General features: G+C 42.4%; 1 protein-coding gene across 1 annotated transcript in view; it reads left to right on the top strand.

Annotated features, from left to right (window-relative positions):
- LOC144485993 (very long-chain specific acyl-CoA dehydrogenase, mitochondrial-like) overlaps positions 1-13,436 on the top strand; it is an 83,744-nt gene extending 70,308 nt beyond the window's left edge. Inside the window, exons 13-17 of the mRNA XM_078204102.1 lie at positions 1,727-1,799; positions 5,441-5,513; positions 7,954-8,026; positions 11,269-11,344; positions 13,299-13,436. Of these exons, the coding sequence (XP_078060228.1) occupies positions 1,727-1,799; positions 5,441-5,513; positions 7,954-8,026; positions 11,269-11,344; positions 13,299-13,436 (433 nt within the window). The remainder of the gene's footprint in view (positions 1-1,726; positions 1,800-5,440; positions 5,514-7,953; positions 8,027-11,268; positions 11,345-13,298) is intronic.
- Positions 13,437-14,958: the final 1,522 nt, after the last annotated feature.

Here is a 14,958-nt window from a genome sequence, read left to right as displayed (position 1 = left end):
GTGTGATATCCCTGTTAATGAATTAATTTTGTGAGGACAGATTCTTCAACTAACTTCTTTTTTAAATGATCCACCAGCAAAGGATCAAATAGTCATTATTACAATGTGACTATTTCTGGAAAATCTTCCTGATCTACTTAATAATAATAATACTTAATGGGGCGGCACGGTGGCACAGTGGTTAGCACTGCTACCTCACAGTGCCAGGGACCCGGGTTCGATTCCCAGCTTGGGTCACTGTCTGTGTGGAGTTGCACGTTCTCCCCATGTCTACATGGGTTTCTTCCCACATTCTGAAAGATGTGCTGGTTAGGTGCATTGGCCCAGTAACTTCATTGCAGTGTTAATGTAAGCCTTACTTGTGACTAATAAATAAACTTTAAAGTTGTTGCTTCAGTTTATCAATTGGAGGAGCCAGTTTGATTTACAATGTAATCACAGTTTTAGTAACTTGATGCTAACTATATAAGTAGCAGATATATGCCATTAGGTTTCTTGGCTTCCTGCGTGTGCCTATGAGGAAATTCAAGATTTATAATCAAATCTTCCATCAATCTGAAGCTCAGTGGCAATTTTTAAAAAATATCTCACAAATCCAGTTCCTAATCAAGTCTTGGCACATTAAGAATAATTGAACATTTTAAGCTCCATTATCTGAGCCCCATTAAGGGTTGCCACCGATAAAAACTTAGAATCATCGAATCTCTATGGTGCAGAAGGAGGCCATTTGGTCGATCGAGTCTGCACTGACTCTCTGACAGAACATCCTACCCAGGTCCTACCCAGTAATCCCCAGGTATTTGCCCTACTAATCACCCTAACCCACACATCCTGGGACACTAAGGGGAAATCAGTGTGGCCAATCTACTAAGCCTGCACATCTTTGGACTGTGGGAAAAACCGGAGCACCCGGAGGAAACCCGCGCAGACATGGGGAGAATGTGCAAACTCCACACAGGCAGTCATCCAAGGCTGGAATTGAACCCTAGTCCCTGTCGCTGTGAAGCAGCAGTGCTAACCACTGTTTTTTTTAAGTTTAAAGTTATTAAGTTTATTTATTACTGTCACAAGTAGGCTTACATTAACACTGCAATGAAGTTACTGTGAAAATCCCCTAGTCCCCACACTTCTGTGTCTGTTGGGGTACACTGTGGGAGAATTTAGCATGGCCAATGCACCTAACCAGCACGTCTTTCGGACTGTGGGAGGAAACCGGAGCACCCGGAGGAAACCCACGCAGACACGGGGAGAACGTGCAGACTCCGCACAGACAGTGACCTGAGCCGGGAATCGAACCAGGATCCCTGGCACTGTGAGGCAGCAGTGCTAACCACTGTGTCACCGTGCCATCCTTGGTTCTGTTTAAACAACTTGTGACAGAAATGGAGGATAAAAGAAAGGCAGTTGGATATCAGCGGTGGCGTTTAATGACTGCTGTCGGATTTTTCCTCTCATTTATTGCTGCAACCACCGTGTAAAAGAAGCAGAATGGTTTTGCCAACAGGAAGCAGAAATTCCCAATTGCCAAGAGTTACGTCCCAGATGCAACTCTGAAAACAATTTTGTCTGCTGTATTTCACAATAATTATTAAGGGTTAATTTTCTTGTTCATAACAATAGAGTAAAAAGAGGAAACACGTGGATCGGTGTCTCATGTGTAGCATGCAGGAGTTATCTTTTTTTCTTGCTTATTACAGTGTTTTAATCTCTTCCATCTATTCCACAGAAAACTGGGCATGCCCACTGGTTTATCACTAAGGAATGCAGCACATGCAGATCTGGCGGCGAGTGGGGATTTGGTAATGATTTTTAATTATACAATGAATAATATGACTTCAAGGGATTGTCAGGACTGTGAGTATTTCCGAGGGCAGATCAATTCCAGGAGCAGCATACACTGAAATTCTACCTTGGGTGACCACAGGGGTAGTTCGTTGTAAGACAGGCCCCCCTGATACACTGATTCTGTGAACACTCTTATTGAGAAATTGTTTACCGCTGCTCTTGCTTGAACACCATTACTTATCAGGAAATGTGGCAGAAGCTGAGTGGGACCAGCTTTGAGAAATTTCTTGGTCTGTTTTTACCTTTATTTAGAATGATGTGAAGATGCTGGCGTTGGACTGGGGTGGGCACAATGAGAAGTCTCACAACACCAGGTTAAAGTCCAACGGTTTATTTGGAATCACGAGCTTTCAGAGCGCTGGTGAGTGGACTCTACTCCACTCACCTGATGAAGGAGCAGCGCTCCGAAAGCGCATGATACCAAATAAACCTGTTGGACTTTAACCTGGTGTTGTGAGACTTTATTTAGTGTACCATGCAAAGTGGAAGAGTGGAATGTTTTGATTTTGGTTTCAAATTTGGGAATTCTATAAAGTTAGTATTCCTGTTTTTAAAATTTTCCCACTGTTAATATACAAAAACCTTCCCACTTTTCTACCTCTTTCTCCATCTTTAAGACACTCATTAAAACCTACCTCTTTTGATGATGTCACCTGTCCTGACATCTTATTATTATCCTGGTTCCACTTCTGTTTAATAAGAACATAAGAACATAAGAAATAGGAGCAGGAGTAGGCCATCTAGCCCCTCGAGCCTGCCCCGCCATTCAATAAGATCATGGCTGATCTGAAGTGGATCAGTTCCACTTACCCGCCTGATCCCTATAACCCCTAATTCCCTTACCAATCAGGAATCTATCTATCCGTGATTTAAACATATTCAACGAGGTAGCCTCCACCACTTCAGTGGGCAGAGAATTCCAGAGATTAACCACCCTCTGAGAGACAAAGTTCCTCCTCAACTCTGTCCTAAACTGACCCCCCTTTATTTTGAGGCTGTGCCCTCTAGTTCTAGTTTCCTTTCTAAGTGGAAATAATCTCTCCATCTCTACCCTATCCAGCCCCTTCATTATCTTATAGGTCTCTACAAGATCCCCCCTCAGCCTTCTAAATTCCAACGAATACAAACCCAATCTGCTCAGTCTCTCCTCATAACACCCCTCATCTCTGGTATCAACCTGGTGAACATTCTCTGCACTCCCTCCAAGGCCAATATATCCTTCCGCAAATAAGGGGACCAGTACTGCACACAGTATTCCAGCTGCGGCCTCACCAATGCCCTGTACAGATGCAGCAAGACATCTCTGCTTTTATATTCTATCCCCCTTGCGATATAGACCAACATCCCATTTGCCTTCTTGATCACCTGTTCCACCTGCAGACTGGGTTTTTGCGTCTCATGCACAAGGACCCCCAGGTCCCTCTGCACAGCAGCATGTTGTAATTTCTTTCCATTTCGATAATAATCCAATTTGCTATTATTTCTTCCAAAGTGAATAACCTCGCATTTGTTAACGTTATACTCCATCTGCCAGATCCTCGCCCACTCACTCAGCCTGTCCAAATCTGTCTGCACCTAATAGCACCCCTGTGATGTTCCTTGCAATGTTTTAGTACATTAATTCTTGATTTCATGATTTCTAAATGTGCTATATAAATGCAGTTCATTGCTGTTGCTGATACATCTACTGTAGATACAGCTTCTACCCTGTTGCCATCAGACGTTTGAATGGTGTTGTTACATATTAAGGTCTTCAACCTATTGGTAGCTGCAACACTATATTCTGCACCCTATCCTTTCCTTCTCCCCATATGTAGTCTATGAACAGTATGTTTTGTCTGTATAGCTCGCAAGAAACAATACTTTTCACTGTATACCAATACATGTGACAATAATAATTCATAGAGTCATAGAGGTTCACAGCATGGAAACAGGTCATTCAGCCCAACTTGTCCATGCTGCCCCTTTTTAAAAAACCATTAAGCTAGTCCCAATTGCCCGTGTTTGGCCCATATCCGTCTTTACCCATCTTACCCATGTAATTGTCCAAACGCTTTTTAAAAGACAAAATTGTACCCGCCTCTATTATACTACCCCTGGCAACTCAATCCAATTCAATTCAATTCAATTTAGTCCTTAGCAGGATTGTGATTCTAAAAGCTGACACAAACTGGCACTCCAGTTTCCTGGGGGAAAGAACAGAATTCCTTTTCAAATTGCTCAGCTCATCGATTGCACATGAAGACTCTCTCACCTGTTAACACCCCACTGAAATATATCCACTGTACAGTGAACAGAATTCTGCTTGGTCTCAGATGAGACACAAAGATGTTGGAACCAGAATGAATTTTAATGGCACAGGCTCCCTTCATTTTGAAAAGTAACCCTTCTATTTTCTATGTTAAAATTCCACAGAAGACAGACATCCTGGCTGATCTGATGATCAAAGACCCCTGATTGCATCTTTCGGTCACTGTACTCCAGACCTTCATTTTTAGTTTTGTTTGCGAAAAATATCACTAAGTTTAATTTATTCAAAAACAGTCACTTGCCTTATATGGAATAAATTTAGCATGGCCAATGCACCTAACCCGCACGTCTTTTGGACTATGGGAGGAAACTGGAGCACCCGGAGGAAACCCACGCAGACATGGAGAGAATGTGCAAACTGCACACAGACAGCCACCCGAGCCGGGAATCGAACCCGGGTCCCTGTGAGGCAGCAGTGCTAACCACTGTGCCACCGTGCTGCCCTTGGTTCTGTTTGAACAACTTGCGACAGATATGGAGGATAAAAGAAAGGCAGTTGGATAGCAGCGATGGTGTTTAACGACTGCTGTCAGATTTTTCCTCTCATTTATTGGCGCAACTTTTTCACTCACACCCCATCCCCCCATCCTCACACCGCCCCCCCCCCCCCCCCCCCCCCCCCCAGCATGTTCTCCTGCTGCAGAGGCAATCCACCATTGGCAGCTGGTGGGATTTCCAGTACCGCTGATGTCTATGGCATTTTGCACGGTTCACCCGCTCCACTGTCAGGGAATCCGCTACTGGGGATCACCCTTGGTGGGACTGGAAGATCTTGCCGATGGGATGGGCTGGAAAATCCCGCCCATACGCAAATCAATGTCTGCTTTAAAATAACACAGGCAAGGATTTGATACAGATGCTTAACATGTTCCCACCAAGTGAGTGCAGATTGAAAGTCTGAGTTGGTGGCACTAATTCTCCGACCTCGCCCGTAGCTGGGATCCTCCGGTCCTGCTGCAGTGAATGAAGTTTTGGCTGAGTGTCAAATTTTCCATTCTCGTGGCAGCGATGGTGGGATGAAAGAGATCGGAGAATTTTGGCCTGTGCATTTCAAGTCATAAAAAGTAATAAAAAGCATGTAATGCAAGCATTTGGTGACTTCAAGCAATGGAATTCTGCTTCTGTAACAAGTGCAAGCTATCTTTAACCTAACCTGGAGTTTGTGATGCTAATTCTGGCTCTGTTAGGTGGGAATGCTGTGTTTCCCAGTACTAAATTCTCCTGCCTTTTTAAACCCCTCCATTTAAACAAATTTCAAGCTAACGAAAATCTTTATGTTTGACAGGTGGCGAAAGCTGTTGAGCACTTTGGAGCATCCATCGAAGATCTGCTATTGAAATACAGAAAGGAAATAATAAGTATGTATGTTGCTGCTTACGTAATGCAAAAATAAGTATCATGTAAGGGGGCATCTGATTGAATGCAAGGGGCACAATCTTAGCACCCGCACACGCCATGCTCCCGCTGAAGCCAAGATGGAGAATTTGGCGACAAGCCAAATCTCCGTTCACTGCAACGGGATGGGAAAATCCTGCTGGCGTAGACGGTTGGAAAATTCTGGCCAAGGTGTCCATCTGTGAGAGATGCATCATGGGTTTCGTCATTGTAGAAAGCAGTTTACAGAAGTGTTAATGCATTGCGACTTATTCATTATTGAAGCTGCACTGTCTGATTTTTCTGGTTGATAGCAGCAGGGTTCCCCTTGGCAGTGGAAATCCTGCAGCCTTTATAGCTCCTGCCCAGCTCTCACTGTGTCCCATGAAGGATCAGCCAACTTTATATCTCTCCACAGATGCAGGCTGGATTGCTGTTTCTGTTTCTATTTCAGTATATTATGCCTTTTAGAGGGAGGTGGTGGCTGCTCTAGTGCAACAAAATGTAATATTTGCATGCCAATAGGCTTTTAAACAAATAAGAAACCACATCATTGGCATAATCTGTCATAACAGTCTCTTAACAGTTTCATTTGCTCTTGAATCAATGGACATCTGCAGAAATGAAACTATCATAATTTTTGAAACCCAGCCAAGCATTCATAATGGCTACAGCTGTCATGGCAAAAGCTGACAGAACAGAATGGTGTCCAATTTCCATTTCAAAACAAGAGTGCCTCTTTTAATCAATGGAGGGAAGCAGGCGCAGAGATTGTGTTTAACTTTCAAAAGCTGTTTTTTTAACATCTGTAGCTGTTAAACATGACAGCAGAGGCTGACAGGACATTTCTTCTTCCTTCACTTTTTAATGCACCATGTCACTTTTGACAATCAGAAAAGTACTCTAAGGCATCACAACAATTATACAATGCTGGTCAATGTAAGTGTCAACTTCCCTTTGCAGGACCGATCCCTACAATGAATTGCTCCATAACAAACACGTTTGCATTATAGCACAGCAGCTGACCATGACATTTGAAGGTGTCAGAACATTTGGCATCTACCTTTCAGAATGGTCCCAACTTCTCAGCAGGCTTTCCCCTGTGTTCACAAACTTTCAATTTTTTTAGGGCTTCCAAAACACTCACCATCACATAGCAGTTATGTGTGGAAGGATGTACAATTTTACTGCGCTTCTTACAATGGGGACACCAGCTTTGGGCGAGGTGTGCATGTGAGTTTCACCTAAGGCCTTTCTAAACCGCCTAAAAGACACATGAAAATTGTGACATGGTGAAGGAAAATTGTGTTGCCAGTAAAAAAAAAACTAAGTTTAACACTTCACACCCAATTCGCATCTGTATCAGGAGACGGAAGTCCGACTCCAGCTGTGCATGGCACAGCAGCAACAATCCGTCCACCTCTGTTCTTTTTTAAAAGGCTATTTATATTTGACAAACTCCCAACCCCATGCCTTTTATGTATTCAAGGCCGACATTGAAAAATCAGGAATCAAAGTTGGGTGAGTGCTAATAAACCACCATCTAAATGGACACACGATTAGAGATTGCACTGTAGGAATTGATGGTATGGGGGAGGGGGCATTCCTAAACTGCTGCCCTCTTCCTTACCTCAAGATCAAAACAGGACAATGTGGAAAATCAAGTTGAATAATCCTTCTTTTGTTTAATTATATGTCATTTTCTTTGCTCTGTCTAAGGCAACTTCAGCTCTTCACATCCTCCTGAACTATTAAAGTCTCAATTTACTGTATATGGAATTGTAAAGGTATACTCACACTTTATATCTATGCTGTGGTACAACGATATCTTGTTACAGTCCCCTTGCAGACCTAGGGATTTTTAAGAGAGTGGACTTCATAGTATGTATTCCATAATGATTATTTAGCTGTGTTTCTGATTTTCAGCAGTCCTATAAGACATGCAATCAGAAATACTGTGCTGGCCTGTCCTCCACCTCGGATGTTATTCTAACCTGCAGCATTTCTATTTGCCTTTGAATTCTCTCTTAACTGTAAGGAACATTCCTGCAGCTCATGGATGTCCAAGCCTTTTGCCCTTGTGGCCTGCACGGCCTGGAGTCTCTGGTTCCTCCTATGAAGTTAAATTCACGTTAATTTGCATACCCCTCAAGCTGAGCTGTTCCAATTTAAGGTCCTGATATACTCATCACTGACACAATTGCACTGAAAGTAGCCCTTTGCCAATCTCCGAGTCCCCAAAATTCAAACAGGACAAGCCAGCCTCCAAAGCCAATATAAGTGCACGAAAGACGGAGTTGCTTGAACTTCAGGGGCCAGGCTGCCACGCCTTGGGAACTGTATGATGTCAAGAGCTGTGGTAGGGACATCTTGCTGTCGGTCTCTACAAACAAGAGTCTGCACTAACTTCTTGTTGTTTTTCAGATCAGCAGTTTTTATTGAAGAGAGTTGCTGATGCAGCCATCGATATTTATGCTATGACAGTGATCATCTCCAGGTAAACTCCTGAAGTACAATTTGCTGCTTCACTGTACACCTCACCAGACCACTGTTTGTCACCGCATTCCAAAAAGGGCCCGTGTCACTCATCATAAGTTCTGTCTCTTTGATATGAGATGTATTAGGGTGAATTTTACTGTCCTACCTGCCACGGGAATCAGAGCGGGCAAGGGGCGGAACATTGAAAGGTCCGTTGACCTTGAGTGGGATTTTCCGGTTTCAGGGTGAGCGAGGTCGGAAAATGTATTTATTAGTGTCACAAGTAGACTTACATTAACACTGCAATGAAGTTACTGTGAGAATCCCCTAGTCGCCACACTCCTGTGCCTGTTTGGGTACACCGAGGGAGAATTTAGCATGGCCAATGTACCTAACCAGCATGTCTTTTGGACTCTCACCCATTATTTTATTCTGCGTGGTACAGAACTCATATATTCTAAGTCCTTGGGCCAGAAAATCTTCAGTCAAAACTTTTAGTGACTTGGAAGGCTGTAAAAACTATACCATGACATTCTGCAGATCTGCTGGTTTCACTGGCAGATATGGGATGCTAGTTAGAAATGGCAGTCTCAAAGTTAGTCTTCGCAGTCTCAGTTTTTTGGCTGCTACTTGGACTACCAAGCAGAAAATGTGTGCAGATTTGTGGTGATAATTTTGCTGCCTGCCATGTTGGTTAGGGTAACAAAATATGTGCCCTTTATCCATGCCTGAAACAAGAGTCAGGCCCTTCACAAATGCAAATAAAATATGTAACAACTTTTTGAGGCTCTCTTTCCAATGTTGGTTTGTCCTGAGACAGCGGCACCTAATGTCTACTGTGCACAGGCATTGAGGCATTGGAATCACTTTAAGGCATGACTAAGGAGGTAATTAACTTAGCTGAATGTGGAGCTGGGAGGAGTAACAATACTGCTCCCAGCTTTGCATTAAAGGGACTAATCCCTGTCACTCTCCCCCCACACCCTATCCCCTCCATCTTCCCCCACCCCCTACCCCACAAACAACATCACTGCCACTGCACTTCCCCATCTACCCTAATCCCAGGCTCAGCCCCCAAACTCCGTTCCCCCTCCTCAACTCTGAACCTGAAACTCAAGCCCTGCCATTGCTTGTTTTGAAAATAGACCGAAATAGAATTTCACACCCTTTTGGAAGAGTCAAAGAATATCTTCTGATGCTTAATTTGATGTCTGGGTACATGTGCTCTTTTTCGATAACAAAATGATAATACTCAATGTAAGGAGATTTTCTCGGTATGTCCCACTGGGGAGTCTTGTATTTAGCCGAACCCAGCTAACACAAAGACTTGCAAAAGACAGTATGCAGTTAAAGATGTTCTTTATTTGACCAAAAAATATTTGGAGAGAGATGGTCAGAGGATTCTAACCTCTCTCTGACGTTACATCACATGAGCACAACAGATATACATTTCTGAAGATTTGATCCTCCCACCCAACCTGTCTTCCAAGCTGGATGGTCCAATTACATTAATACATTTCATTTACTTTGCCCAAGAGCATTCTATCCTCTAGTAGAATTAGGAATTCATTGGTCAACCGAACCCAGAGATTCTTCCCCCGTTGTCTAGTGACCTTTACCTATGCAAATTCAGTAGGTTCAAGGATCACTCCTAACACCTGCAGTCCTGGGAATGAGAAGGGAGTCACCTTTCTTGTCTGTTTCCTGTCCCCTTACCAGTGGAGGCTGAATAAGTCCATTCATTGCAGCTAGAAGCTGAATCTTTCCAATTATTTCAAAAAGCCCTGGGAGCTTGTAGCTGCCTGGCCTGCCCCTGATAATAGGGTAAATGCTTTGTGCTTCATTGTTCCAAAAGAATGCGGTCTGTCTAATTAAACTCATTTCCCATTATGCCAAGGGTAAATCGCTTGGTGGCCAAAGCTCACAAGAAATTCCAAAAATGCAGTTTAAATCTATAATGCGTATTTCAAAAACGATTTTATATATATGCTTATACAGACAATACCTTTGTATAGTATATAAGTGAGGCACATTGTAATATCTTTGATGTGTATAAGGCACACTGTGGTCCCTATTTTAAACTAATCTACTTTGTTTTAATAGCCCCAGAAAGCAGGGTTTCTGTATCCCCTGCTACACTCAATAACACATTGTTCAGTTTGTTAGCAGTATACATTATAAAATGTATTATAGAGCATATGGTACAATGTATTATAATCTGTGGAGAGTCTGTGCTATGTTATGATATATTGTGAACCCATCTGGTTCACTAATTTCCTTTAGTGAAGAAAATTTGTCATCCTTACCTGGTCTAGCCTATGTGATTCCAGATCCAAAAGCAATGTGGTTGACTCTTAAATGTTCTCAGGGATGGGCAATAAATGTTGGCCCAGCCAGCGATGCCCACATCTCAAGAATGGATAAAAAAGGTATCAGAACCTCAATATATCCTTGATCATGAGAGGCTACCTAAGAAGAGAGAGATTAGCAAGTGTACAATGAACATGATTTTGATGATGGACGTAATATACTTTAGAGCTAAATAAAATTATACAGCATACACACCGTAATAAAGAGGTCTTATGATGTAGTAGATAGGATCCATGCTTCTGAACCAGAAGCTCTGAGTTCAAGGTCCACCCCAAGACTTGCAGCAAGACCTCCCTACTTTTATATTCCACCCCCCTTGAAATAAGGGCCAACATTCCATTAGCCTTCCTGATTTCCTGCTGCACCTGTGTGCTAGCTTTCTGTGTTTCGTGCACAAGTACCCCAGGTCCCTTTGTGTTGCAGCTTTCTGCAGTTTTTCTCATTTAAATAATACTCTGTTCTTTTGTTCTCCCTTCCAAATCAACAACTTTACATTCTCCCACATTATACTCTATTTGCTAACTTTTTACTCACTTACTTAACCTATCAGTATCTCTTTGTAAACTGTTTGTATCCTTCTTGCAACTTGCCTTTCTGTCTATTTTTGTGGCGTGTGCGAATTTGGCTACAGTACATTTGCTTCCTTCCTCCAAGCCATTAATATATATTATAAACAGTTGTGGTCCCAGCACTGGTCCCTGTGGAACCCCACTGGTTACAGGGTACCAACCTGAAAAAGAACCCCTTATCCCCATTTGCTGTTTTCTGTCCATTGGCCAATTCTCTATCCATGCCAATACACTACCTTCAACTGGAATGTTATCCTCTCAAAATGTAATTTAATTTTGGTAACTTATAATGAAGCATATTCACTCTGCTCTTGTATTCTAGGGCATCTCGCGCTCTCAACAAAAGGCTCCCATCAGCTCAACACGAGAAAGTTCTCTGTGAAACCTGGTGCCTTGAGGTGTGATTCCTGTACCTTTTTTTTTCTGAGGGAAGCTCCATTTTATCAAATGTTTGATGCTATTTGTGTTAAGTAGTGGTTGTTGCTATGAAGGTTGAGAAGTTTGTCTAGCTCATTATTGGTCCACATGTGTGTGGAGTAATTGCTCCATGTCCCTGCCCGTGTGGGCAAGGGGCGAGATCAATATTTCATTAAAATTGATGAACTGCCATTGCTACTCATGCTACTCGTTATCAGTTTACTGAATGTGTGGGGCCTAATATTGGTTTGTTTAGACTATTTAGAGGAGAGGTACAGGCAACTTAAATTCTGTTGTTAACATTGAAAATGGCATGAACGGCTGATACTGTTAGGACCCCCAGATTCTCAAATGTAGAAGGGGTATGTAAGAGGAGGGAGGTCCCCCTCCAAATGATGATGGTGGTCTGGGACAGGACGTGGAGCAGAAGAGTCTCCAGGCAAATATCCTGGCAAGTGGTGGGTGACCAGGCCAATGTCAGGAACATTATAATGCAAGAATTGACTGAAATATTGGAAAGAGATTTAATGGCCTGTCCAGGACCTAAAATAGGAATCCAAAATCTCCTAATCCATGCTTTAAAAAATGAACTTTTAAGATTGCTATTCCATTGGTACTGAAAGTAACAATTGCATTGAACTCCTACTATGCTGACGGGTTTCTGCAACCCTCCTCATGGTTGTTGTAAGTGCCCCATTTTGTACACATAGCCACCTATAGGTGTCAGTCTTTGCTCAGTAACAGCACTTTTACTTTTGACTTGGGATGTGGATTTGAGCCTTTTTCCAGACATTTGAGTGCATAATCTATGTTTTCACTCCAGCTGTCTCAAGGTTCTTGAGAATTAAAGATACCTAACACAGTTTTTGAGAACGAAAGAATTCAAAGTTTTAACCCTCATACTCTGACAACCAAGAGCGAGAGAGAAATGGGAAAAGTTAAAAATTTACATTTATTTTAGCCTGATAGATGTCGATATAAGTGTGTCATCTAGATGTACATTTCCCCAAGATCGTATAGAGTGAAATATCGGTCAAACGTAACTAGTAGTGCAGAATGTGAATTAGCCCAGCAGCAGAGGATGCTGGAGAATCGTTACGAGCAGGTTCACCACTCTGACATCTCAGAGGGCTAACCCTATCATCCTCGAAGAAGGTGAGACACCCAACTCCACTATGTCAACATTTAAGGATAAGGTTGTATTAAGATGTTCCCTTCTATATCACTCACCATCTTGACTTAGCTGTTGCTTTACTGTTGCTGGGTCAAAATTCTGGAACTCCCTCCCTACCAGCACTGTGGGTATACCTACACGATGTGGAGATGCCGGCGTTGGACTGGGGTAAACAACAGTAAGAAGTTTAACAACACCAGGTTAAAGTCCAACAGGTTTATTTGGTAGCAAAAGCTTGTGTGGCTTTTGCTACCAAATAAACCTGTTGGACTTTAACCTGGTATTGTTAAACTTCTTACTGTGTATACCTACACCACATGGACTGCAGCGATTCAAGAAGGCAGCTCACCACCACCTTCTCAGAGGCAATTAGAGATGAGCAATAAATGTTAGCTTAACCAGCGTTGCCCATATCCTGAAAATTAATAAAAAATAATTCTGGAAAGACTATCAGAAAGTAGATTTTAATGTATTCTATTAAGCAATATTATAACAAGTACATTCCAATTATTGTTCCTTTGTTTATGCTAATGTCAATTAAAACTTTGATTAACAACATACTATAATTTATCCCTTCATTCATGAAAAAATCCAGTAACACATTTCTTACTTGATGGATACATGGTCACAGTTATAAACTGTCTCCAGGGATTCCACATTGCTACACAATCAAAGTAATTCACTGTGCACATTCTGGTTGACTTGAATGCAGTCTAGAAAATGCACGCAGTGTTTTAACTAATTTTCTGTCTTTATTTCAGGCATTTGCTCGTGTAACCAGCAATCTGAATGCACTAAAATCTGAGTCCAACATGCAGGTCATCAGCAACATGAAGGCTATATCGAAAGAGCTTGTAGCCAAGGGGGGAGTCGTTGCAAACCATCCACTCGGATTCTAAGCATTAAACCTATGGACAACTTTTTTTTAAAAGCATTGGATTCTTGGTGCAACTTATAATAAATTCATGCTGAACCCTCTTAAGGAAGACCCATACATGTGGTGATCATTCACACAAATATTCAAATGTTTCCTCTTGCAAATTATAGAATCCTACAGGCAGAAGGAGGCCATTCAGCCCATTGACACAGCACCGACCACAACCCCACCCAGGCCCTATCCCCATAACCCCATGCATTTACCTTAGCTAGACCCCCTGACACTGAGGGGCATTTTAGCATGGCCAATCCACCTAACCCGCATACCTTTGGACTCTGGGAGGAAACCGGAACACCCGGAGGAAACCCACGCAGACGGGGGGAGAATGTGCAAACTCCACACAGACAGTGACCCAAGCCGGGAATAGAACGCAAGTCCCTGGAGCTGTGAGGCAGCAGCGCTAACCATTGTGGCACCATGCCACCCAAATTAAGCCTCCAATGCCTGTGAATTTACAGGTCCTTTTGTTTTTTTTCTTTAAGAGCACGTAGTCTTCCTTTCCTGAAATTCCTGTTCATTTCAAGATCTGCATTGTGGGAAAGAGCAGCCGGCTGACAAATCGGTTGTGGATTTTGTATCCCTGGAGAATCACAACGACAATTGACAATGATTGAGGTTATTTATTAAGGACTTAGTATGTTTGAGATCAGAAAAATTGTAACAATGCCAGTTCACTTTTAAGGATTTTGGCACATTTGAACCTTGGCATTTTGTCCACAGTGGTTGTTGATGTTGGAGCATTAGGGGTGACCGATGGTGAAAGTCAGATGGCAAAGTTAAATTCAGAATTTTGGCCACATGCAGTTATCAATATCAGTATCATACAGTGCTTTAATTAGTTCACAAACCACGTGAAGCCTGCTTTAACAGCTTCTGACACCATCCAAGCCCCTTGAGTATATTATAGACCCATCTGTTATTCTTTATATGGCTGGGCATTAACATGCTGTTAAGGCAACAATAAGCATGTTTTGACAAGTTCAGCCACCTTGTGATCAGGAGGTTCACAAATACATTTAATGAGACCTCAGGGAACAAATTTAACAGGGTAATTGTGTTCTGAAAGGAATATTCTACTCACTGAATTACCTTTATCTAATATATGCTTCTTTGTCAGATGTTTATGATACCATTTAATATTTCACATAGTGTTGGATAGGACACTCTTCCAGTTAGTGACCACAACCACTTTGGCCTTAGCAACCATTTGGTATCAGATCATAATGCCATATGACTGCTGTAGGTTACAATTAGACAGGAGTCGAGAAGGGTGATTCTTTACTGTGGTCACTCCTTTCCCACTACCTTCTATTCCAATTTGCTCTTTTCAGCAAGCAGGAAGGGCATTGACCAGAAACTGTCAGGTTCCTTTAATAAAGCAGGTCAGGCACTGTAATGTCATGCTATTTCAGGAAAGGCAGATGTACAAGTGCCAGAAGAGGATTTGGGAGCCAAAAGAGGCCCAACCAGGACAGGACAGCCTT

This window comes from Mustelus asterias, chromosome 3 (assembly GCF_964213995.1).
Source record: "Mustelus asterias chromosome 3, sMusAst1.hap1.1, whole genome shotgun sequence".
NCBI lineage: Eukaryota > Metazoa > Chordata > Chondrichthyes > Carcharhiniformes > Triakidae > Mustelus > Mustelus asterias.
This window is presented reverse-complemented; position numbering and strand designations above follow the sequence as displayed.